The sequence below is a fragment of the Peromyscus maniculatus genome, chromosome 10 (genome assembly GCF_049852395.1).
Source record: "Peromyscus maniculatus bairdii isolate BWxNUB_F1_BW_parent chromosome 10, HU_Pman_BW_mat_3.1, whole genome shotgun sequence".
NCBI lineage: Eukaryota > Metazoa > Chordata > Mammalia > Rodentia > Cricetidae > Peromyscus > Peromyscus maniculatus.
In genome coordinates this window covers 14,969,378-14,994,795 of record NC_134861.1, presented here as the reverse complement: position 1 = coordinate 14,994,795, position 25,418 = coordinate 14,969,378, and the positions used below count along the sequence as shown (strand labels likewise).

Here is a 25,418-nt window from a genome sequence, read left to right as displayed (position 1 = left end):
ATTAATGGACTCACACCGTGGGGTGTGGTACCGTTTGAAACTCGTGATTCCCAGTCAGTAGGGCTGTTTGGGAAGATAGTGAGGTCTAGTTAATGGAGATGGGTCGTGGAGAGTTTCTCCCATGCTGCTTCTGTTCTCATTCGCTGCATTCTGATCTGCCATGATGGGAAAAAGCAACAGCTACATTTACCCACACCCGGAGTCGCTCTACCATACATTCTCCCCAATGAAGCACAATGTCCTCCTGACACCACAAGACAAAACAAATCCCTTCTTCATTAAGCTGCTATGTCAGAAATGTTGTCAAACCAAAGAGAAAAATAACTAAGTAAGAGGCCAGTAGCCACGCTTGCCGCTCTGTCTGAATTACTGATCCACTATATTATATTATTGAATAATTAGGGCCACAACCACATACAATGTATAAACCCTTCAAAACAATCCCATTAGGTAAGAATTGTCCTGACAAGATTCCATCTGTGAGTCTGTAGACTTTGTTTAAGCTCAATTCCTATGAAGCAAACTCTGATTTTGGACCTATTTCTGTCTCACACCAAAGCACAAGGCCTCCCTGTGCCAGGACAAATCATGGAGCCCCAACAGGATCATCTCCATGGTGCCCAGATGGGTTTCCTTCAAGAGTGATGGCCCTGTTGCAGAAGGTCCCAACGACTCCAAGCAGTTTATGGACACACAGAGATGGTAGTTCTTAAGAGAAAGCACCTGATAATTGCTGTCTGTGCTTAATGCTCTACAAAGCCCCACAGTCTCCTTGAACTCCAGACTACTCAAATGCTTGGGGTCCCTTAGTGGTCCAGAGGGTCCATGCAGTTCTCCCTGTGAGAGGACTCCAGGGGCACCTTTGTTCTGGACATCACAGTCGCCTACCCAGAATCTGGCTGCAACACCCCTGAGGTCTTGAGAGCAGTGTAAATACCTGCATCCTACCTGTCTATCCAAGAAGCTTGCTCCTCGAAGTCAGCATCTCATCCATGCTTGGCAACTGAAGCTGTCAACTCCAAGGCCATTGAAGGCATTCTTTTTGGTTCTACTTTCTTCCCACTTGGCCATCTCTCACCTCCATCAAGGACCTCTATGATGTGGGGATTCAGCTTGATCTAAGGGTAAACTGAAGGAGACCATTTGTGTTCTGGATGTCAGTCACATCTCAGTGATTGGTACCTATCTTTTCTGTAAATGAATACTGATCTCCTAGCCCCATGTCCTCCAGCTAGATAAGGGCCCTCCATGTCTCCTTTTTGTCTAGGGCTTGAATCCATGATCTAAATGTCAGTCCAGAAATTGCTCCCCTTCTATCTGCCTCCATCCACTTGACCTATGTTATAGTTTTGAATGACACCCGGCGTCTCAAGGCCCATCTGTAGGACACTTCCCTCCTTTGGACCTTTTGAATGCACTGTTTAGTTGCATACTCACTGCCCTCTTCCTTCCATAGTATTTTGGATGGCTCTTCAAGCTTCCTAACAAGGTACTGTCCCCAACCTGTGGGTATCTCTGAGCTCTGACAATTCCCAACACGGCGTTCATAGTCAAACCCTCAAGTTCTCTAAAAGCAAAAAAATCAAGAGAGAGGGAGAGACAAGTTAAAGCTCTGCTCAATAATAGACTTAATATCTTCTTTCCATGACTGTCCCTTTTTCCTACCTTGGATCTAGGACACACTGTATCACCCGAAAGTAAACAAGAACATCTTTCCTAAAGAGAAAAGTTATTAACTATACTAAAATCTAATCATAGAATTAGGCACAAACGATACCTCGTGAGGTTATGTGTTGAAAGAACTGATTATACAATAAAAATAATAAAATAGCAAGGAAATGACAAGAGGGGCAGCTCTGAGTAGAGGAAAAAAGACGGGTAGGTGCAGAGATCGTTGAATGGGTCACAGAAGCTTGGAGTTAAGTGGTCTTGAGACATCTCATTTCTCAGAGCTAAAACTGTAGCATTTACCTCACAGTGTACTGTAAGTATTAACTGAGACATGCACATAGAATCAGTGTGTACATACATGAAACATATGTCCATGTGTATGATGAGGCAGATGCTTAAAAGATGCTTGTCTGGGAAATAAAGAAGAGGAAAAAGGAGACGATGAAATTTAAAAAAAAGTAGAAGATGAGAAAACACAACTTTCCCACAAAAATCTCCCATATACACTCAATGCATCTTTGATTCAGATAGGCTGTCAATCCTAAGGACCCTGGATTACATCTACACATGAATGAAGGAGAAAGAACATACCCATGACCGTAAAGCATAACTTGCTGTGGAACTGACGTGTTCCTTGGCCAATAGAGGGCACAAGGTCCCCAAAGGATACAGACCCTCAGAGCACTGCTCTCCACCTGAGAGGACAGCTCATGCGTCTAGTCCAACTATGCTACCTTTTATCAAGCACATTCCCGAGGGCTAGCTTCTCTATTTTGCAGATATGTGAACCCTCTTCATGAGTCTACACTGTCTAACAGAAGGAGTTTCCAGTGTTAAGAATTTTGACACTGATTGTAAGGTCTCACTTTAAAAACATACTCTCCCTCACTGCCTTGCACACTGTGGAAGGTATGCTGATATTATATCCCTTGTAGCTCTGCATAATTTTTACCACTTAAGTAATTTTACCCTTATTTTGGGTCCTTCTATTAGCCCTGAAACTTATGTTATTAAAACCATGAAATGCACTGGATGGAAATATATTTCATTCAGCAAAGTTTGTATGACATTAGTGGTTAATTAACTTGTAATTGAAATAAGGGGCTGGGTTTTTCTTTTGAGGCTAAAAAGGACCTCACATTTTAGAGGCACATCTAAGCAGAGTTTATAATTGCATGCTAGCCTTCACATTCTAACCCCATGTATAATTTCATTAGAACATTACCTTTAATGAAGATGGGGCCCTGGATTTTTATGGCTATAAGAGCCATACATGTTTGTTTGGATCCTTCTGCTTGTCTCTGAACCTTCTTTCCTGCTGTATCAAAGTGTAAAATGCCATATGCTCTCAACTTACCTTCCTACATGCAGGGATATAGGCTAGGACCTTGTTCCAGACAAGATGTAAGATGAAATTTCCTAGAAGCTTCCAGCATGAGCAGAGGAGAAATGTCCCTTGGACACAGTCACTAGAGTAACTGATTTTCTGGAGCCATGTCTGTATTCCTAGGGACAAGTATTAAGGTGAAGTCAGCACCCTGAAGTTGATCAGGCAAAACTGGAAGTGCCTGGGATTTGGACTGGGAAGCCTTGTGGTCCAAATTGTACAAACGGATGCTCAGTTTTCCAGCTTGGCTGGAGATGTCTCATGGGGCACCAGCCCTACCCCAGACTCGACCATTGTTCCAGAGTGAGATCCTCCTACAGTGGCCTGGCCCGTGAACTCTCCTTGTACTCTTTCCCATCTGCATCCAGTCTTGCACTGGCTGCCCCGTGGTCTCTGTGACATCTACCATGCTGTGAAGACTCAAAAGGACACATATCTGTGATCTCCATTTTTACATGGAAAAATCAACCTCAAAAAACATAGAACTCGATGGGATCCCTCAGTGGCATCCTTAGAACCTTGCCCCAAAGACACACAGCCTGGGTCCCAGCTGACTGAGCCTAGGTCCTGCTGCCTGGCCCCTGTGGCAGGGCCACTGACCTCCAGCTGAAAGGTTCCAAGCTCTTCCTTAAAGCAGCTTGGTGTCTATATACATGCTCCTCTGTGACTTGATGTGTGAGTGAACTTACCTCAGCCACCACGCTCCAGACCACTGTTGCCATGTGAGAATGCTGTCTATCACTTTCATAGTGCACCGTTGTCCTTACTGATCGGTGTCTCAGCTATTCTTCTTGATCTGTAGAGAAGTCGATGGAGTTTTCTAAAAAAAAAAAAAAACCTGGCATCATCTAACTCCTTCAAGACAATCATCAAAAAGTAAAGTCAAATCGGATAATCATGTAAATGTAAGAGCTGAAACTATAGAACTTCAAAAAAGAAACATAGAAGAATACCGGTTTTGGTATCAGGTGAAGCCAGAATTTCTTAAACAGGACTCAAAAAACAAGTCATGAGCAATAAACTGATGGCTTATCTTCCAAAAACTTCTCTTTGATGCTTGAAATGGTGGGGGAGTCCGGAGAGAGAGAGAGAATAAGCAAAGCATGCACCCATATTAAAGAAACTTTAAAACTTAGTAATATGAAAACAACCCAAAAGAAACGTGATTTGAACAGAAGCTTCACAAAATAATAGACAGACAGCAAGTAAGCACAGGAGAAAGTGCTTAACTTATTAACTATGAGGAAAATGCAAATTAAAATCAGGAAAGATACACCACTGCACACTAATATGGATGACTACAACTGAGGACACTGCCGGGCTCGTCTGGAGTAACTGGGATGGTCAGGACTTTTGGTGCAAATGCAAACGGTGTGATTACTCTGAACATAATTTGGCAGTTTCTGATAAAGCATACCACAAGACCTCTCTCTGCTTTACCTAGCCGTTTACCCAAGGGAAACTTTATGAAAGTTTATGAAACTTTTGTGGAAACTCCTGTTTCCACAAAGAGCGTCTCACAAGGAAGTCTAGCCATTTTATCCATAACTGCCTAAAACTGAGGCTGACCCAAATTTCTCCTCACCAACAAAGGAGTGACCAAATGGACGTACACCCAGACCGTGGAAGCCTAATCCGCACTGACAAGGAACGAGGTAGAAATCTGGGAAACGACACAGGTGAGGTACACTGTTACCTTCCGTGCTGTTCCATACATTCCAACAGCACAACCACAAGGTCAGAAAGCAGGTGGGTGGTTGACTGATGTGGGGCCCAGGGGGTGGGGTAAGGTGGGGGTTGACTGCAAGGGTCGGATATGAAGCAACCTTTCGGGGTCAATACTGCCCAGTATCTTTACTGGTTACACAACTGTGTACCATTCTAAACTCAACAACACGTACTTTTTTTTTTTCTTTACAAAGAGTAAATTTTCCTGTTAGCAAACTGTTTCAATAGGTGAAACTCCCAAGAAATATTTTTTTTAGTGAGGCCATTTTGCTTTGAAAAGTCCTTCTTATTCTAGCTATTCAAAAAAAGGAAAGCTTATATTAAGATATTAAAAAACAAAATTATAGAGGCAGTCCAAAGAACATCATACTATCCCAAGCCTAGAAGACGGGAATTACAGGCTCTATTTGGGTCTACCAAGCCCCATTCTGTGGTCCTCACTCGGTGTCCTTTGTCCTGACCCCTATCAATGTTTCTAATTCATAATCCCAGGAGGAGCACCTGATTGTTTAGCTCATCACTCTGCCCGCTGGCTAAGCTGCCTAAGAAATGGACCCCTTGGTCCAGGTGTTATCCTGATCTGCCGGAGATCAAGAAAGCCAGGATTGCTGGGCAAAGTCCATAACACACATTATCTTCTAGTGTCCTTGGGTTAAAGGCAAATGCCTGAACCTGATGAGTAAGGTATTCCTGACCCCTCCAGCCTCAGTTCTCCTGACTCAGCCTCACCCTCCCACCCTCCAGCTGCAACTCCCACATTCTCCGACCAAATGTAACTGTTGAGTCCTCCTCCTCCAAGAAGCTAAGATTTCTCTCGGCACAGTTCTGGGATACATGCTTCTCCCTGGACCCAAAAGACCTTTTCGGTTTCCTCTTTACCTCACCTTCCAAGTTTGAGATTCTAGGACTCTATGGGGTCACTGCCACAGCCAGAAAAACTCGGAATGCCACCAGATCACTCTTCTGTAGACTCTGGGGAAAGCTTTAACTCTGGCTTAAATGCTTCAGAGAGCTGACATGTTTGGACTACTCATGTGCAAGTATACATGGTAGGCTAAAAATGCAGATCAGGCTGTGCCTTGAGATTCATGTCTGTAACCTCAGCACTCCACAGGAGGATCCTGAAAAAGGACCAACCCATGAAAGGTTACTGCTGTGCCACCTGGATGGATGTAGGAACCAGTCTTGTAAACAGTTTCCTGGGTTCTGGGGCAGCCTTTATGTGAGAATTTGTGAGCCTGGGTTTTTAAGCACTTTAGAAAAGCAATGGAAGGATTTTTTTTTTTTTAACTGTTGTTCTAGTTTGGTTTTTTGGTTTTGGGTTCATGGCTTCAAAAGATTCTATCCATTATGGCAGGGAAGGCATACAAGCTCCTATCATGGTGGTCAGAAGCGGGGGTGAAAAAAGGACGGAGTGAGAAGCCGATATTACCTTTAAAAATTCTCTTTCAAGAGACCTACTTGTGAATCCATCCAGGTTCTACCTCCTGGGTGTCCACCACCTTCTGAAAGGGCACCACTGCTGAAGATCCATGCTCAGTACAGGCACCTACAAGAAGGAGAAGACTGTGAGTGGCATTTCATATACAAATCATAACATACTGTGATTTCTTTCCGACTGCAGATCTCTCGCTGACCCACCAGGGTGTTCTGTTGGACTGTCCTCAGACTGGCTGGTCTCTGGTTTCCAGCTCTGCCTTCTAAGCTATGCCAGAATGCACCATGTGCAGTGGGGACGAGCGGCATGACTAGCATCTGTCAGGATGCCATTTGCCCTCCACACTTTCCCTCTGCCAAAGCTACTGGCAACATTTGAGACGATGCCTGGGGCTGAGAGATCACTCCGTTACTCCATTCATTTACACTATGGAGACATTCATTTGCCTCTTATTTTCCCAATGACTTGTTCCACTTAGTGCCCTCTTTGGGCCAGGGCACCCCCCCACACACACACACACACCCCGTGCTGGCAGAACACTAGCAAAAAGGTACATAGTTACCACTGACACTATTCCTACAATCAGCAAGGGAGACAGATGTTAATCAATTCATTACTAATTTAAAATTAGAGTCTATCAGATTCTCTACTTTCAGCTGAATGAGCCTCCTGAAGCTCATGTTTGGATAACAGAATTCCTCACTACCAGGGAATCCTGTTTCCTGCCTCGACACCCAAGTCTAGTTTGTGAGCCACAAAGCCACCCTGTCTTGCCCCAGGAGGCTGGGTTCTCCAGTCTCATTTGGAGACTGCATAGCCTCACAACATGTGCGTCTGCCATCATTCTGTGAGGGAAAATGTGGGCAGGGGATATTAGGAGTCTGGAGAGGAGAAGGTACTAACGTAGTCTGCCTACAGAATTGGCCAGGACTTCCCCCACGGGGGGGTTAACTCTAGCCCCAGGAGCACAGTAAGGCCATAACCGTGGTTCAGAAAGGTGCTTTGTGTGTCCTGCCTGCTGAGGTCTACGGGGAGCCAGGAAATGTGGGAATGAGGGCCTGTCCAGGCTCCGACACCAACAAGAAAATGCTTGATATTTATCGACATACCATTCTAGTGAGTGGTGATGCCTGAAAACACACATGTTTAGGGACAAAGAAATTCAACTTTTTGCCTAGATCACTGCACTGGTCTTGTAAGGAAAAAAGAATGCTCTAAGTTACCAGAAAAACGGACAAAACTAGAATATGAGCCTAGATTAGCTACATGTTTCTTATCAATATAAATCTCTGAATTTCAGAAAAGTATGGTGGTTATATAAGACAAAAATCTCGATTCTTGGGAAGGCTACATCAATGTACAGAGGGCTGAAGGGTTCATGGTGTTTGGAACTTTCCAACAAATCGATTCAGGAAAAAAAAAAGTATTGCGAAAGCATGTAGAAACTTTCAAACATCTGTAAAAGTTCTATGACCGCAGGCTTTGTGTCTGGTGCAGTATGGATCACTTATGAGAGCCTGCAGGAAAACTGCAAAGTTTGAGGCAAATCAACTCGGGAGAAGTTAGCCCGGTTTCCTCTGCTTCGGTTTGCTTTTGAATCCTTTGTCTACAAAAGAGTTCTTGTGTTCCTTTCCCCAGGAATCTAAGATTTATTCACATCGTTTTCTCTGGATGTTGTGGGTTTTTGAGTTTGGACCAAGGGCCAGAAACAAGACTGAGTGTTCAGTTATAGGAAAGGAAAAACTTTTCATTGATTACATCAGTCTGAGGTCGGAAAAACCACTGTTAGAAGCCGGAGGTACAAACACCCAACACGGTGCTCAAAAAGAGCTTGGGACAATGCACACAACTTTCAAATCCTTGCCCCGTGCTCACTCCCAACGCCTCGACTTTCTTTCTGGAAGTTACTTCTTAGAGATTTAGTCTCTTTATTCTCTACAGTTGTTTCAGGAACAACCTCAGAGGCCGGAGTGAGGGAGAGAAGTAGGAGAACTCATGAATGTTTCACACCACGTGTCTTCTCAACGACGGTGATTTACGGTTGGAGCTGCTTTTACAACGCCAAGACCCAAGAAAAAGGTGTAATTATTGGTACCCTATCTGTACTAAAAAAGCGACATAACACACACATTAAGAATTATTTCGAAGGGGCTGATTCACATTAACCCCGATGCCTTTTCAGCGGTCACTTTAGAAACCGGGTATGGCCGTCTAGGCATTACTTTCAGGCGGGCCCCCACTTTAGAGGTAAAGGACACGAGGCTGGCTCGGCGGCCTCAAGAAAACAATGAAGGGCCTCTCAGGCTTCCCTCCTTCGACTACTCACACGCAGCTGGCGAAACTGAGGCTGAGAAAGGTGAGGCTCGGACCCGACCCGCCGTGAGCAAGCCCGAGTTTCCTTGTCCGGGACCGGGACTGCCCACGACGGTGTCGGGCGGCCGCAGCCCAGGAAGAATTGGAACTGTGCGGTTGGGGAGTACTTTCTGAGTTTCGAACAATTCGCTTACGAATGGCCCTTCGGGACAGGTCCGGTTGGTCTTCCGCCGGCGCGGCCGCGCACCGGGGCGGTGGCGTGGCGCCGGGGGGTCCCGCGGCCCGGGAGCATGGTGGGCGCGCGCTGGCCAGGGCGGGAGCATCGTGCCACGCCAGCCTCGCGGTCGCTGGGCCCGCGCCCCCCGCGCCACGCCCTGCGCCCAGGCCGCGGCTCCTCCCGCGCTGGCGGCCGCCGAGCGGTCCGGGCGGCGGCGGGAGGAGGAGCAGGAAAAGCGGCCGGGGGAGGAGGCGGAGGCGGAGGCGGCGGCGGAGGCGGGGAGGGCGGGCGGGGCCCGAAGAGTTTAAAGCCCATCGAGGGGGTGGGGAGGCCGGTAGGCGGCAGGAAGGGAAGGGAGCTGCGTCTAGTGGCGGGCGGGATTCGCGTTCCGACACCCACGGGAGCACGAAGTTTCCTCGCACCCTCACGCGCACAGCGACCGGGACCGTCCAGTGTCCGTCTTTGCCCTCGGGTACCTGTAGAGGATCGTGCTGAGTGTGGCCGGCGGCCACGCGGAGGCAACGAGGCTCAACTCAGCAGGTAGGAGTTGGGCGGGGAGCGGCCGCAAGTTACTTTGTGGTCCGCGCCTCGCGGGGCCCGGCGGCGGCCGGGCGGGTCCCCGCGCGCGCCGTCATTGTCTGCGCTCTGGCCGGCCGCGGCCGGGACGCGGGGGGCCCCGCGAGGCGCGGGCGGCCGGGGCGGGCGGGCGGAAGGGCGTCGCCTCGGGGCTGGGGGCTGCGGCGCCCCAGGCCCGCGGCGAGGCGGCGTGGGATGGCGGGACGGGACGGGACGGCGGGTGCATGGTTGGGGCGCCCCACGGGGCGCTCCCCTGCGCTCCAGACCCTAGGGGGAGGTGCGGGGCCCCGGTAGCGCATTCTTGGACCGTCTTGTCAGACGGCGGCGACTCGGGGGGCTGGGGCGGGGGCTGCGGTCAAGGCCGCGCTTCGAGGGCCGCCCGCTCCTGGGGGCCACCGCCCTGGAGGGTGGGCGCCCAGGCGCCGCTGGAGCTGCGGGTGCTCCTGCTGCGCCTCGGGCCTCGCCGCGCGCGCCAGGCGGGCCGGGCAGCGGTGCCAGACACTCCCAAGTCCCAAGCGAGCGCGGCCGCGCGGCGGACCGAGGATCTTCCCCCCCCCCCCCTTTCTTTCTTTGGTTCTGTTAGTGGCCCCGCTACCCGTCGCTGGGGCCTAAGACCAAGTTTGAGGGCTCGCGAACTAGCAGCCCGCCAGCGGTGGAAACGTGATAAGAGCGGTACCGTTTGCAGAAGGAAATTTCTGATGCAACTCTCCGCCTTTGCTGATTGCCTCTCCAAACGCCTGCCTGGCGACGGCCTGCAGCATGTGCGTTATGGAAATTAGGGTATTCTTTACTTTTTAAGTTGTATTTGTCTTTTCTGGAAATTGGAAGAACCCCCGCGAACTTCTTTTTCGTGTTCTTTGACCGAAACTGGAGAGCCACAGGTGATTTTTACAAGGCCCTCTTTCTTTGGGATGTTTTTGAAAAACTCTTTTCTTGTAACTGTTTCATTCAAGAGATGCAAAGAAAAAGTCCCAAACAAGTAGCATTCGTGAGTAAATATGTGTTATTGCACAACTTTCTCTTTGCGGCCGTTTAAAAGGCCAGGCCCAAAAGACTTTGTTTCAGAAAATGCTGATTCAGCCATTTGGAGCCCCTGAGTTTTAGAAATGGTGCTCAGTTTAATGTTCCGCTCTGCCTTACCAGAACTCCAGTCGCTAGCTCCCCAGTGGCACAGACTAGGACTACACTTTAGTGAGGTTCTTTTTTTTTTTTTTTCACAGAAGTGGACCTCAAGTTCTGGATTTCTGCAGCAGAGGGAATTGTGTAAGGCGATGGATAAAGAGTCTTGAGGGTTTTTTTTTTTTTTCCCTCTCCCACCAGGAGCGCTTCTATCAAATGTGCTCCCAGGAATGACTCTTTCCTACCAAATTTTTTGTGTTTAAAAAAAAATCAAAACTTTAGGATTACTGAACATACTTTTTTTGAGGTTTCCTAGGAACTTTTGAAAACGTGCTGCCCAGGCTAGTCCCCACATTACAAAGAGGGAATTTGAGGACAGACAGAGTTACAGCCCAGCAGGCATTGCAGTAACTGAGAAGTGTAGCCACTGATACTTAGGTAGCATTTCGCAGTTTACAAGGCACTTTGAAAAGCCCTGTTGCTTTTTATCCACCTCGTAGCCCCCACGGTCCCCATTTTACAGGTCTGGAAACCAAGGCTCAGGAGGTTAACTGGTATGCCTGAGGCCATGCCAGCTAACAAAGGACAAAGCTCTGGGAGACCTCCTGAGCTTTACACGTCTGCAAAAGCACGTCCACTCTGGAAAAAATGGTGTGGAGGAGGGACGCACGCACGCGCGCCTGTCCGCGCGCCCGCGCGCCCGCCCGCCACACAGCTCAGCAAATGGAGGCTGGGGCCTAGTTTCTTAGTCCAGTTGTTTCAAGCCTTCCAAGATTAATGCCACGTAGACCAAGCAATTATCACTCTTTATTTTTTACACTTGCATACTCATTTATTTTGAGAAGAAACTTCAATGTTCATGAAATGATGAGTTTGATATGGTAATTGTTCATTATAATTAAAAAAATTTTTAAAAAAAAAAAAAGTTGTGTACCACCTAACTCACTTATTGCACATTGCTTATGGCCTGTATTGCTTTTGAGGCTGTATTGGGTTGGTCAAAGTGGATTTTGCTGGTGGACCAGGAAACCAGAAAGCAGGGCAGATTTTTGGTGGCTAATTGTCTAGGACTTTGTATGGCGGTTACTGCTATGGTTGGAAGCCAGAGCAGCTGTCCCTGTCCAGTTGGCCCCCACTAGGCAACAAGAACAAAGTCAGAACCAAAGATCCAGCTCAAAACTTGGGACATTGCTGAACCCGCTGGGTCAGACTTGGCAGTGTTTGGAAGGCAAACTTTGCTTGAACCAAGACGCCATGTGCCTTTAGCTCATTTTCGAGCTCTACAAATTCTTGGTTGGTATATCTTTCTTAAAAAACTAATATTTTATATATGGCATAATTTAGAGAACCTATTTGCTTAAAATTTGTTCAGCATGTAATTGTGAGAAACTACAGGATAGTAGTGTGTTTTCTCAACTATGAGCACGCGGGGTGAGATTGTCCATCTATGAAGACCTAGCCCTAACTGCCGGAGATTTCAGTCCTGGCTCCTTCATGGGAGGGAAGCTTGTACATAATCCAGTGTCTGTTTCTCAGTCCGTTAAAACAACATGGAGGACAGGCAGGCGAAGCAGCTCAGTGGAGAGCCATCATGAGGCCTTGGCTTTAACTCGAGCGCCAAATCCTCCTCCCTGCAGAAATTCCCCTCACAAAAACCTACAGCAATATGGAGCTGTTTGGGAGGAGAAAAATCTGACTTGCTTTTCATTTAGGTAGTTGGTCACATGTTCAAATTTAAACAAATCTTTTCCGTTAGTGAAACTGCTCTTGATTTTTTTTTGGGGGGGGGTCTTTTTTTTTTCTTTTTCTTTTTTTTTCTTTTTTCTTCTTTTTTTTTTGATGGGGGTGGTTTACCCATAGTTTTATTTTTCATTTGCTTGGAGAAGTTTATTTTTCTCCTCTTTTTTTGGCTTTTGGATTTCGATGTTCCATCGAAGTCACAGACGTTACAGTGTTCAGAAACTGAACTCCGCTTCAACAAAGACATCTGTTGTGCCTTCAGTTTCTTCCTAAAGCTGTAGAAATTCTTCATTTTTTAAAAAAGTTTTTGCTATATAAAATCCTAGAGCACAGATTTTAGACCTCATTTTTTTAATACAAAAACTTAAAGCTAGGCGTTTCCCTGTAAGCACTGTTTTGGCTGCATCCCACAAAGTTTGATATTGTAGTCATTATTTTTTTTTTGTAAAATCCACTTCAGAAAGATGGGAGATTATGAGGGGAAATTGAGGCAGTCAAGTTACCTGGTAGGGCTTGGCAAAGAGGTGCTTTGGGATTTGGGGTGTATTCTTCAGGGTTTGTGCACTAATGAAAAGGCAGATTGATAGCTCATTTATAAAACTGGACTGAAAATGGCATGATTGCCCTTTGAGATATCAACCACAAAAACCATTTTCTAGAGTTATCAGAAAGCATCTCTCAGAGCTACAAACGGGTGCCTCTGTTTTCTGCTCTGGAGGTGGACAATTAAGGAGGTTTCCTTTTTTTCCCCCCTCCCCTGTGCTAGAATATTCTGTATTTTTAGCCATTTACTTCTCAGTAGATGTTGGAAAGACTTTTCCTTGATTGTTCAGATCCTAAATTAGAGGTGCTTGTTATTTGATCTGAGCTCTGCAAAATAGGACTTCTTGTTGGTCACATCTACGGGGGCAATAGGAATATGTACTGAGAGGAATTTGCCTTTCTCACTGTAGCCCTTTATGATTTGCTTGACTGGCAATTCCTTTGTGTCTCCTGGGGCTACAATTTGCTACCTTTGTGAGTCTGAACAAGTTAACACCATTTGTAGAATGGAAGTTTGTGGAATCGCTTAAACTCACGAGGTATGAGCTCAGACGGGCTGAAAGTTGGTGTAAAAAGGAGTGTCTGGTTGGCAGGCACAGGAAGCCTGCGACATTTGCCTCCAGACCCTAAAGATTTGCGTCTGGACTCCATAGAGGCTTTTATCCCAGCCGGGTCTGAAATGAGCACGTATGCTTATCCTGGACATGCTGACCACGTCCCCTGGGGAGTGGCTGCAGCCCCATTCCAGGGCTGTGCTGGTGGGCAGCCCCACCCCTCACTGACTTCCTTGCAGGGTTTTGAGCCAAGTAATTAGGCCTGGGTAACTGCCATTAACAAGGCGCTCCTAAAGCACATGGCACAGAAAGAGCTCTGTTGGTCCTTATCACCCCACCATCATTGTCACCACCGCAGCTAATGCTCAGTTGGAGGCCTGGGATTCTCACTTGCTCTTCCAGAGCAGGTAGAGCTGCAGAGTAAACGGCTCTCTGGCTGGTCCAGTTCAATCAGGTAAGCTCTCCGGGTGGCTCTGCCTAAGCCTCTGACAGACAATGGGAAAAGCATGCTGGATACCTGCAGGCCCTTCCTGCCCTCCCCCCCCCCTCCCCGATGTCCCATAGCCACATGGAAACTTGACCGGGAAAGGCAACTTGCCTCAAACTGCCTTCACTTTTGTGATTTGTAGGGACTTTGGCTGGCTTGTTTTTTGTTCCCCTCCAAGTGCTGGGGCTCAAACTCAGAACCTTGTATGTGTTAAGCAAGCACTTTAATTATTTTTCCTTACTTTAATATTTTTAAATTAGCACCCCTGTGAGTTCATAAGCAAGTTTCCAGCTAAGATGTTCTTCAATATAAAAGTTTTTTTTAATGTAATGTTGGTTGATCATCCATAATCTAAAAATCAGAAATCACAAATCTGAAAGTTTTTGAGTGGCAACTTAAAACTGTAACAAATGGACATTCATTCCTACCATATGAAATTTATTTTAGGCATGGCATTAGTAAAAGTGTTGTATAAAATTATCTTCAGGCCATGTGTATGCAGTATATAATAAGCAAATTCATTTCATGTGTAGGCTTGTGTCTCATCCCTAAGATATCTCACAGCTAATCTGTGTATAAATATACTAAAATCTAAAGCCAAATAAACAAATAAATAATCCCCTGCCTACCAAATTTAAAATCTGTAGCAGTAGTTTTAGGATCTCCTGCTCCAGGAAACTTATAATAACCAAAGGCTGCTATGAGTTGAGGAACTTTTAAATTTAGATACCTGCACAGTAGCCTCTTGACTGAGGACAGTGCCCTGCACCGAATCTGGGGCCTGCTTAGAAGTACTGCTACCAAGGAGGTCTTTGTGTTAGGGTGTTGGGCAGGAGGTGGAGCCAGGTGAGTCTGGAGCCTTCTGAGTGTCTCTGTGGGCTGGCTTCACCCAAAGCCTACAGTGCCCATCTTTCCACCCTGGCATCTAAGGAGCCAGCACAGGCTGTGGTGTGCTTTTCCCTGAGAGCCTATTGGTTGCCAGTTCTAGGGAGCTGCTTGCTCTCTTTCGATGAAAATGGTGTGGATCTTACAGAAACCACTCCAGGATGTTCCTAGAGAGATGGGAACACTGTGCTCTGTGCTGTGCACCTCCTTATTGTGGTGACTGACCACAGGAGGGGGGTGAAGGTGGTCAAAGGAGCCCCTCCCTTCCCTGCTGGATCATCCTTAGATATCAGGTTGTGCCTGTCCCTTCTCTACACTTTGTAGCCTGGGGGCTACAAGTGGACACAGGCTGGGTTAGTGTCCCTGGCGCCCTAGATTACTGGGTGGAGGGACACAGGCTCCATTCCTTAGTTATCAGATCATTGAGGGTGTCTTTCTGTGTATGTGTGTGGTTTTTTTTAATAAAAAAAAAATCAGAATGCTAGAGAAGGTAATAGTAGTTTAAGGAAAGCGATAAAGTATTATTCAGAAATAATTAAATATTAATTAATTATAATTAATTTTAATAATTATATAATTTTAATTATAATTAAAATTAATAATAACTAAGTCTAGCTGCAGTCTCTCACATTTACCTTCATAAACAGAGGCTAAATAAATAATACATAGAAATCCCTTGCAGTCAACCCCCCCCCCCCATCTTCTGTCTCCCTCCTGGAGCTCAAGTTTTCCCAGTCCTTTGCTGTAGAAAGGTGAGGATTTTGCCATGTACTATCCTGAGTACTCTGGTTTCCTCATTGTTTCTTTTGACCAGATAAAGAGTAGGCAGAGTGGGAATAGCCCCTTAAGTGCCACTCACATCTCTGCCAATGTAGTCTACAATGGAAACTTTCTTATAAACTCATAGGGCATTTTACTTTTTTGCTGCGGTTCTTTTTGCCTAGGTGTTTTTATATCGTTATCACCTCAATGTCCCCCAAATGTTACAAATCCTTGGCTTCAGTTGCAGGAGGTGAGCTCTCAGTTCTCTTTTATAAGCAATCTTGTAGGTGATGCTTGCCCATGCCTACTGCCACTGGAGATTCCCTGCATACTGTACATTGCCAATTCTGTATCTTCCTTCTGCAGCATCCTTAACATGGCCTTTGTTTTTCTCCTGGATCTCACAAGGTTTTTTTTTTTTTTAATTTCTTGGTTTATTAAATCTAATAAATTTATTTAATAAATAAAATATATAAAGTCTACATCAGCTTTTCTCAAACAAGGTACCTTTTAAGCATGAAATGTCCTTAGTCTTGCCCCGACTGTTGAACAAATTTCTCAATGTTAGTTAGTTTTCCCTCCAAGAGTTGAACCCTGCTACTGTTTTAGGGCAGCCAGAAGCTGAGAATGAAGCTCATTTGATTTTTTTTTTTTTCTTTTTTTGGATGAAAGAATACCAAAGTGTTTGTTTTGGGGGATGGTGGTGGTTTGGCTTTGTGTTTGTTGTGTCTGGAAACTTTTAGGGATTCTCTTTGTGTTTGCTGAATTTCTTTGGAGATTTAACCTGGTAAAATCTGCATATGTCTGGTGGGGTAAGTTGAGGACTCTTTGAAGCTGGAAGCAACATTTTTTTTTCCAAGTCTTGGACAACTGAATCAATTCAATTTCTTTCCCTTAATTTCCAAGAGTGGCATTTACTTGGTTTTTTTTAGCCTTCTGGACTTGCTCTCTGGTGACTGAACCCAGGGCTTCACTCATGAGAGGTAAGTACTCTCTTATTAAAGTTTTGATTTCCAACTATCTATTGTATGGCTTTAGGTTTGGAATGATACCCTTAATTTTACCTTTAACTTTTCTATTAGCTTTTGTTGTATTTTCATTTTTAAAACTTTGAAGGGCCTCTGTATTTGTTGTTGTGTTGGGAATTGAATTCAGGACTTAGTACATGCTGGACAATAGCTATACCCCAGCCCTCTCCGATTGTGTTTTACAGTAGTGTTTATAACAGCAGTCTTAGGTTCAAGTATACTTGAAGGCAGTAGACATGGCTCTACGTGATCTGTCATGCTGGCCCCTCTCCCCAGCCTCTGCTATGGTGCCACATCCCACTGCAGAGGGATAGATTTGTTTTAGCTGGTTCACCTGTGTTGGTACCGTGATACCCAGAGCCAGCAAGTGTTCTTTTAAAATAGCATAGCATTCTAGTGTCATCATGCAATATCTTAAAGATTTTTTTATTTATTATTTAATAAATTTATTAATAATAAATTTATTATTTATTATGTATACAGAGGAGGGTGCCAGATCTCATTACAAATGGTTGTGAGCCACCATGTGGTTGCTGGGAATTGAACTCAGGACCTGGAAGAGCAGCCAGGGCTCTTAACCTCTGAGCCATCTCTCCAGCCCCAATATCTTATCTCATTTAGAAATAATATTTTTAAGACCTTTTCTGCGTAGTTTCTTCTAATTTAAATTTTTATTTATTTATTTTTGTTTGGCTTCTTTGTGTCTGACTTTTCATGGGAAGTAGTATGAACCTGGAGAGATAGAGGGCCTAATGAGCCACCATTCACCTGAGTGGAGCTGAGGGCAGCAGCAGTGTACCACTGACTTGGACTGAATGTGGAGCTGGGAAAGCTGGTCCAAGGTTGTCTCTCTCATGGGTACCTTTTGCTGTTGGCTGGCTAGTGCGCCATTGATGCCTATAGGGACTGAGTCGACAGGGCAGTGGTTCCCATGCATGCTGCAGGGCCTGAAGGAAGAAGTTCTGGAGCGGTAGTAATGGTTGGGCAAAATGGTGGACAAGGTCCCAGGGAGGCTGAGGCTCGTAGCTCACCCCTGGAAAGCTGGAGTGGCTTATGCCCCTGCTGAAGGGTCCCCTTTCCCATTATAGAGGCATTGTATGGACTTCTGAGGCCCTTTCTGTTCTCCCACTTGAGAAGAAGCATGTTGGCTGAGAAGCCCATGGACCCCAGTGTGAATGGTGGCTTTACTGAGCCTCTGTCCCAGAATGTGGGGCACCCATGATGCCCATATCTCCAGAGTTCTCCATAGCTCTGTAGGGAATAGCTCTTTGGGACTTTCACTAGATCCATTGTTTCTAATCTGCAACCAAAGGCTTCCCTAAGCCTGCTGACTCCTGTCCAATGGCTTGCCCTGCTGCTCTGGTAGTCTGTTGAGGAGCGGGTGAGAACTCTTGACTCTAACTTCGTTAAGACTGCTAGTGTGTCTTGCTTTGGAATCTGCCTTTTCTCTGTTTGCTGAAGTGATGGTGCTAACCTCTGAGACTTTGTGGACTTTCACTTTTCATCAAATTTCACTGCTGTTTTCCAGTTAGATTTCAGCTCTAAGCTTCAGACTTAAGCATTTGATAAGTCAGTTACCTCCAGTCCACTGGTTTTGATGTCATAACTGAGCAAAAACAGGTGTCCAGGAGGTTAGAAGGCACAGACCTAGCTCCCCTGGATTCCTCCTCACTCATTATTAGACCATCCCCCCCCCCTTTTCTTTCTTTCTTTTTTTTTAAATCTTTTTTCTACTTAATAGAGAAGAATGGGGTTGAGCTCTTTGTCCTATGTGACCTGCCCTTCTAGGCAGGAGGTATCATGTTCAGGCAAAGGAGTGTCCCCCTATCCCCCCACCCACCCACCACCCTGGCTTCGAGCATCCAAGCAGAGAGGCCCAGGGACACCTAAGCCACCTATGTGAGTTAACGGTCCAGACTGAACATAATCCTGGAACCCAGATTTTTCTCTCCCTGGACTGTGCTCTAAGCTTAGACATGAGCTTAAGTGTTTTCTTTGATCTCCCTGCACTTGAGCTTGGCGTCTGCAATGTCAAGGTTGGCCTCGGGCATTCTGTGCCTCTGGTGGTTGCTTTGCTCAGCATCTCTGTCAAGTACCACCTAGTCCAAGTTAAGTTTTCAAGCCACAGCCCGAGTGAAGTAGCACACTTTCTAGAGCGGACCGGGCTAAAGGACTTGTTGTCTTTGATTTGGGCTTAGCACTGCTGGTGGCCACACGCAGAACTGCCTCAAACCTGCTTTTGTTTGGTTGACTTGACAGTCAAAGAATTCTGTAGCATGATTACCTAGAAGTCTCTGCCCCCTAGGGAGCATCTTCAGTTTCCCCACACTCTGGGTGTGCACTTAGGGACCTGAGCTGACCTGCAAGGCTGCTTTGCCTTGGTGCAACTGTTCTGTTTTGCCTCGGAAAGTGCTTAGATGGGAGTGGGGGTGGGGGATTCAGAGCTTCCTACTCCTTTTGCAGATGTCAAGACTATAGAGTATACCTCAGTTTCCAAATCTGTTGAATGCCGCTGCTTTTGTTGCCTTCTGCAGTTTCCTTCTATCCATGTTCTCTCTTAGAGAATCTACTGCTTCCTAGCTCTGTACCTCGATAAGAGTCATAATCTCTCTCAACCTTCTCTTTCGCTTTATTGTGAGCCTGTGGAGTGTGTGTGTGTGTGTGTGTGTGTGTTGCTCTGTATTTGGGTTCTGCATCCACAAATTGAGTCAACAGAGTCAAAAATATTCAGAAAAAAATTGCTTCTCTGTTGAACATGCTCAGAATTTTTTCCTGTCATTACGTATAAATAATATTACTATAGCAACTATAGGCATTTATATTGTATCAGACATTATAAATATAGGGGTGATTTAAAGTGCATGGGGGAGGGTGTTCATAGGCTATATAGAGGGAATATTGAGCATCTGTGGATTTTGATACCTGTAGGGTTCTAGAACCATTCTCCTGGGGATACTAAGAAGCTGTGTGTGTGTGTGCATGTGTGTGTGTGCATGTGTGAAACACTAAGTATTTCCTAATCTTACCATTGCTTCCTTTGTTGTAGCCGTGTGTGTGTGTGTGTGTGTGTGTGTGTGAGAGAGAGAGAGAGAGAGAGAGAGAGAGAGAGAGACTAGCGCATAACAGATGCTTGTTACTATTATTTTCTTAACTAACTCTATATATGCAACCACACTTTTTCACCAAGATATAATAATGGTGTGTTTGTTGTTTCAAAACGGAGCCTCTCCCTTTCTAGTGTTTTTGCTTTGACATTTTGAGGAAGGATTTGAGATGAAAATGATTCTGGGTACCGAGGTTGGCTGGCTATAGTCACTTAGAACTCCCCTCCTCTCGCAGGTCAAGATAATGGTGTTGCCGGTGGCATTCCTGACTTTTGGTGGGCTCACCACCCATTTCTGAGCTCTGTATGTGGTTTAATCGGTGGACATGGTGGCCTTTTGGCGTCATGAGATCTGCAGGCGCTGTTCCTGTTCTTGCCCATCAGAGCGAAGTGGGTGTGGGGGAGGGGAGGACGAGAAGCTGGGAGCAAGAGGTTCTTCAGGGTTGCCATGAGAACCAGGGATCCAGGGATTGGGCAGCAGAGGGCCCCCGCTGGGCCTCGGGGCGTGGCTGCGTCACATGGGTTTGGTCCTGGGGTTCCCGTAGTGCGCAAGGACCAGCCGCGTCCCTCGTCCTCCTGGTCGTCAGGGGTGCCCAGTCAGTCCCCTGGAAGCCGAGGAGAGCGGTGGAGGACCAGGGACCGGCGCAGCTAAACAGGCCTCCCAGCACCTGTGCAAAGATGGGGGTGGGTCCAGGCAAGCATGTTCGGGGGGCGGGGAGGTACGGCACCCTTGCCGGGATGGCCTCCTGGGAGGCTACGTAGCTTCGCTTAGCGTGTTGGCCCGTGTCGGCGCGTGTCTGTGTGTGTCTGTGCGTGTGGGCGCGTGGCAGCCGTATTGGCGCGTGCCGGCGCGTGCTGGCGCGTGCCGACTTGGGTTGGCGCGTGCCGGCGCGGTTGGCGCGTGCCGGCGCATGTTGGCGCGTGCCGGCGCATGTTGGCGCGTGCCGGCCTGTGTTGGCGCGTGCCGACTTGGGTTGGCGCGTGCCGGCGCGTGTTGGCGCGTGCCGACTTGGGTTGGCGCGTGCCGGCGCGTGTTGGCGCGTGCCGGCCGCGTTCATTCGTTTCTGAGCTTGCCGGCCCTGTCGGTTCGCATAAGGCGCTTGTCGGCTGTGTTGGTTTATGTTGGCGCATGTAGCTCGTGTGTCAGCGCGTGTTGCGTGTTTCCGTGTATCGGCGCGTGTTGCCGCGTTGCCGCGTGTCAGCGCGTGCCTGGCTGGCCTCTGCGCTTCTCAGGCCCCAGAGTCCTCCTCCCACGCTGTAGGCCCTTAGCTGGGGCGGAGCCGTGGCGAACCCGAGCGAGCCGCGCGGCCGAGCGCTGTCCATGCGGAGCGCTGTTCGCGCGCTGGGCACTGCCGGGTTCGGGAGCTGTCCGCCAGCCGGTAGCGCGCACGCAGCGACCCCGTGCGGTGAAGTCTGTGGTAGCCGGCTCTCCAGGTACGCAGGTGGGCTCCGTCATCCGCGACGTTCCGGGGGTCTGGGGGGAAGAGGAGACGTGCTGAAGTCACGGTGGTCGTTTGGAAAGGGTTCGCCTCCCGAGATCTGCAAAGATCCAAGTGGTGAGCAGCACCGGCGAGCTCGCGAGCACGAATGGCCGCGGGCTCGGCGCGCTGTTGCGCTGCTAGCTGCTGGCTCGCTTGCCGGCTCGCTTGCCGGCTCGCCTACGGTCCGGGATCGCGCGAGCTTGGGTGGACCGTAGCTGTAGGATAGTCTTATGTAACCATTTTTAATCTCGGTTTTTTTAAATATTATGTAACAAGTAGTAACTGTACCCACGTAAACCTGTAACTGGAACGTGGAGACGTAGCATCTGCTCTCAGCCAAGAGGTGGGCAGTGGTTGTACGTACCAGCTTGGTCTGTGAGCAGACACGGGCATCTGGGGTAACTGGACCTTTTTTTTTCTGTTAAAAATAGGATCTAAGGTCAGCCTGGTCCTCTTTTAAACCTAGATGGAGAGTAATCTAGTATAGGAGCCTAGGATAAATACACATTCTCACTGTGTATCTTTATCCATAAAAATCTCTTATTTTTCTGAAAGAAAATAGCAATTAATTAAAATTGAGTAATAGAGATTTTTGTCATCGGTTTTATGTTTTTTGATTGAGTTCAACAAATTGTCCACATGACCGTGGCAGCTATTTGTTGCCTCTTGACGTAGATCTTCAGAGAAACAGTCAGATCACCTGTTTACATTTTGACTGCCTTTCTCATCAGCTGCCATCTTTCTGTTGATGGCGGGAGCCACTGCCAGTGTATTGATAAGAGGCCTGGACCGAGCATTCACCCAGGCAGCTACTGGCTGGGGACATTGCTGTCTGTATTAGCAAATACTTTCATTCCTGGACCAGTGGGTAAAAAGTGAGTGTTTTTCATTTTTGTTCTGCCTGAATCTGGAACGCAGTGAATGACTGCAGGGATTTTGACCTGTTGGTAGCCAGAGCCCTCAGGCTGGGCCTTTATTTCCTGCATGTTCCTGTTTCTTTGCTTCTAGCAGTGTTGGCTGGGCTGGGTCTTGTTTGTTTGTTTGGTTGGTTTTGGTAATGGCCCTATACATTCCCTTTTAGCCCAGGCTCTCTGTATTTAGCAAATGGGGTGAGGATGGGGGGGGGGGGGTGATGGTAGGCTGGGGGGTGAGATTATTGGGATTTTCCTTTCCATCATTCCTGACTAGAAGATGGTAAGTGACACTTCCATTTAGGGTTCCACACAACTATGTACTTAATTGTGGGGTAGGTGTGAGGTCCCTGTGTAGACTTAAGGCTGAATTCCTCTTGTGCTTCTTGCCCCTCCCTGTGTCTGGACTAGAAAGCAGGGATTATGGATCCTTTCCTGGCAGGATTGAGAATTGTGCACTAACGGCTAGAAGGCAGCAGATGGAGATAATGGCAATCTCACTACAGTTTGAAGGGGTGGGAGAAGTGCCAGATTGGTAGAATTAAAATGTGGGTTATTTTTGTTCCTAAACCCTCTCTTAAGGATTTCCATCACCAGTCACTCTTCTCACAGTCATGTAATTACCACCCAGAACTGGGCTTCTACAATTTCAGAGAACAGTGCATCTTTTGAATTTTAGAATTAGGTGACATTTAGGTGACAGTCTGAATTCACTGACTTTCAACCCTTGTGGCCCCACAAAAACCAGGCAGTTTTGTGACTTAGGAGGAATGTCTTAGAAAGCTTTCTTAGACCAGCACAGTTGCCCACTCCATCTTAGACTTGAGAGACTGAGGTCTAATGATACTCAAGGTGACAGAATCTGGGGGAGGGGGGGAGGCCCAGGGTCTGACGTTGGAGCACACACTGCTCAGTGCATATCTTCAGATGCCACTTGGGTCTTGCTGGATCTGAGAAATGGAATCCACCATCACTGTGAGACCCATTGTAGAATCTTTTAAAACTGATTTTAAATTTCAGTTTTATTTATGAGGGTGGGGCACTCAAGCACAGACCATGTGTGGTGGTCACAGGGCAATGTAAGTCCTCTTCTTTGACTGTGTGGGACCTGGGGATTGAACCCAGGTTGCTGTGTTTGGTAGCAAGTGCCTTTATTTGATGAATCATCTCACCAGCCCCCATGGTGGGTTCTTAAAGGCCATGAAGCTGGAGAAGAGATGCCATGTCTGAGCCTTGTTAAACACATGGGCTCTGGGGTTGGCAGCCTTCATCTGGTGGAGTTACTGCGTAACCAGAGGGACAACAGCAGAATGAGGGATGGTGTGGAAGCAGTCTGAGCCCTTTGGACTCTGGGAGGTCTGGGTGAGTGTGTCATAAGAGGCCTTTGTGTGAGCCATCTTGTTCTCTATTTCATCATATTTAAAAAAAGGAATTGGCCGAGGCCCCAGGACCCAGCTTCAACCAGTGCAGGACACTGAAAGGCAAATCCAACAGTTGGTGCAGCCACGCCTCACCTCCAAATTTGTTCTGATAACCTGCATTTGCTTGTAATCCATAGAATGCATTACAGAGGATACATGGCATGGTAGTTTGGCTCAATTTTTTTAATTTAAAAAATTAAATTGAGAGTTTTATAAGTGAGTACTGTATTTATCAATCCTAACCCAGACTTAAAATCCCATTTATACCCTCAGGTATATTTTCAGCTTTATGATGATATTTAAACAGTATATATTCAGTAGAAGCCCTACTTTGAATTTTGATTGTTTTCTGGGCTTGTGATGTGCTATAATATTCTCCCCTGTTTCTGGGCTAAGACAACAAGCGTGGCTCCTAGTCCTAAGGCTAGCATTCTACAGTGTACTGAATTGCAGTGATGCTCTGTGGAGTGGGTGTGTTCTATGCTGCTCATATTTTAAACTTACAAGCCGTTCTAAGTCAGGAATCTTGTGTGCAGGTGGAAATGACACAATGGCTTGCCTTCTTCCTGAAGCCATCAGTGCATGAACCCTTCCTATGGAGGTTTGAAATTTTTTTCAATAGAGTATTCTCCTTCCTTGTTTCCAAGTAAATGGGCTTTGTTCCCCTTGAGACTGGTGGGAGTTAAATAGTAAGAAAAGGATGAGTTTGAGTTGGGAGGTGGCTAACTGACTTTTGGGGGGGATCTGCCTTCCTGCTTCTTTAGGCAAGGGACTTCTTTAGGAACATTCCTAGTCTGTGAAGAGCTGCTTACAGGCATCAGGAAGCACTAGGGTGTGCTCAGGATGCTTCAGGCTGAAACCTGATATCAGGGAGGAAAGAAAATCCTGAGGGTATAAATGGGACTTTAAGTCACCTACACATGATTTCTCTCCACTTTGGTGCTGGTCCAGGAGCTATTTGCCTTTGCTAGCCATAGCCATGATGGCTAATACAAGCCCAAGCAGTTGCTTAGCACTTAAGTGGGGGTGAGAATTGCAAGGAGAGCCTTGATGGCTTTTGATGGGCCTTCTCTTCACATTCAACAGATGTTTGAGGAATCAGTCTCCTTGCTTGGTCTCTTCTCCCCAACCTAGGTTGAAACTAATGGCTACAGATTGGCTCATGTGTTTGAGCACCTGGTCCCCGGCTGGTGCCATCTCGTTGGGGGATTGTGGAACCTTCAGGAAATGGGTTAGTGGTAGCCTGTAGGCCTTATAGGTCAGTGTGTAGGACTGTTCCCACTGGAGCTTTCTCTGCTTCTTGATGTAATGTCCCCAGCCGCCTCACGCTCTTGCAGCGTAGAGCCGTTCTTCCTCTCAAGCTGCAGGCCAAGAATGAGTCCTTCCTCTGCTGAGTTGCTCTGGCGGACATTTTGTCACAGCAACTGTAACCAATGTAAGAGAAATGTAACTGATGGGGTAGGGAAAAATAAATGATAAAACAGGATAGTGCAGGGGTAGTCAGGATGACTCAACAGAACATGGGAGTCCAGGAGCCCCTCTCATCCACAGGAGTGCACCCCAAGACCCCTGGAGGATTGCAGATGGTAGCTGAGTCAGTCAGTTAAAAAGAGTCAAGCTTTATTTTATTTAGCGTATGGGTTCAGAGATCTCCTTCCATAGTCGTCTTGTCTCCATTCTTTTGGACCTATGGCGACATAGTACACCATGGTGAGAGGAATGTGTCCCAGAGCGAAGTGTTCACCTTGTGATGGCCAAGGAGAAGGATCGAGAAGGAAAAAGAAGGCAGACATTTTGGAGGCCCCTTCAAAGGCTAAAATCTCCCCATAGGCCCCACGTCTTAAAGGTGGCAGCCATCTTCTGTAGCTCTAAGGTAGAGACCAACTCTTTTAACATGTGGTTCTTTGAAAGACATTTAGACCTAAACTATGGCAGTACTATTCATATCTATAATAGGCTTTTATTTATAAATTAGGCACAGTTTACTTATTTCTGGAATTTTCCATTTGATGTCAGATGTTGGTTGACCACAGGTAACTGGAACCACAGAAATT

The 25,418-nt window shown here is 46.9% G+C and overlaps 1 protein-coding gene and 1 long non-coding RNA gene across 22 annotated transcripts in view; one reads left to right on the top strand and one right to left on the bottom strand.

The window, feature by feature from the left end:
* LOC107400706 (uncharacterized) overlaps nucleotides 1-8,898 on the bottom strand; it is a 35,626-nt gene extending 26,728 nt beyond the window's left edge. For 3 of the 12 annotated variants that reach the window (XR_013042785.1, XR_013042788.1, XR_013042787.1), the window contains exons 1-6: nucleotides 8,732-8,892; nucleotides 6,219-6,335; nucleotides 3,748-3,878; nucleotides 3,029-3,177; nucleotides 1,438-1,567; nucleotides 949-1,129 (exon numbers count right to left, since the gene is read on the bottom strand). This is a non-coding gene — a long non-coding RNA (uncharacterized LOC107400706). Of the gene's footprint in view, nucleotides 1-948; nucleotides 1,130-1,437; nucleotides 1,568-2,029; nucleotides 2,082-3,028; nucleotides 3,178-3,747; nucleotides 3,879-6,218; nucleotides 6,336-8,731 lie in introns of all 12 variants that reach the window. The other 9 variants (XR_013042782.1, XR_013042783.1, XR_013042784.1 and 6 more) reach the window with 8 other exon arrangements.
* Nucleotides 8,899-9,067: 169 nt separating this feature from the next.
* Grb10 (growth factor receptor bound protein 10) overlaps nucleotides 9,068-25,418 on the top strand; it is a 105,009-nt gene continuing 88,658 nt past the window's right edge. For 3 of the 10 annotated variants that reach the window (XM_076546006.1, XM_076546005.1, XM_015991870.3), the window contains exon 1: nucleotides 19,882-20,235. In XM_076546006.1, the coding sequence (XP_076402121.1) occupies nucleotides 19,897-20,235 (339 nt within the window). In that variant the 5' untranslated portion in view covers nucleotides 19,882-19,896. Of the gene's footprint in view, nucleotides 9,295-19,881; nucleotides 20,236-20,418; nucleotides 20,986-21,228; nucleotides 21,908-25,418 lie in introns of those variants that run through there. The other 7 variants (XM_076546010.1, XM_076546013.1, XM_076546007.1 and 4 more) reach the window with 7 other exon arrangements.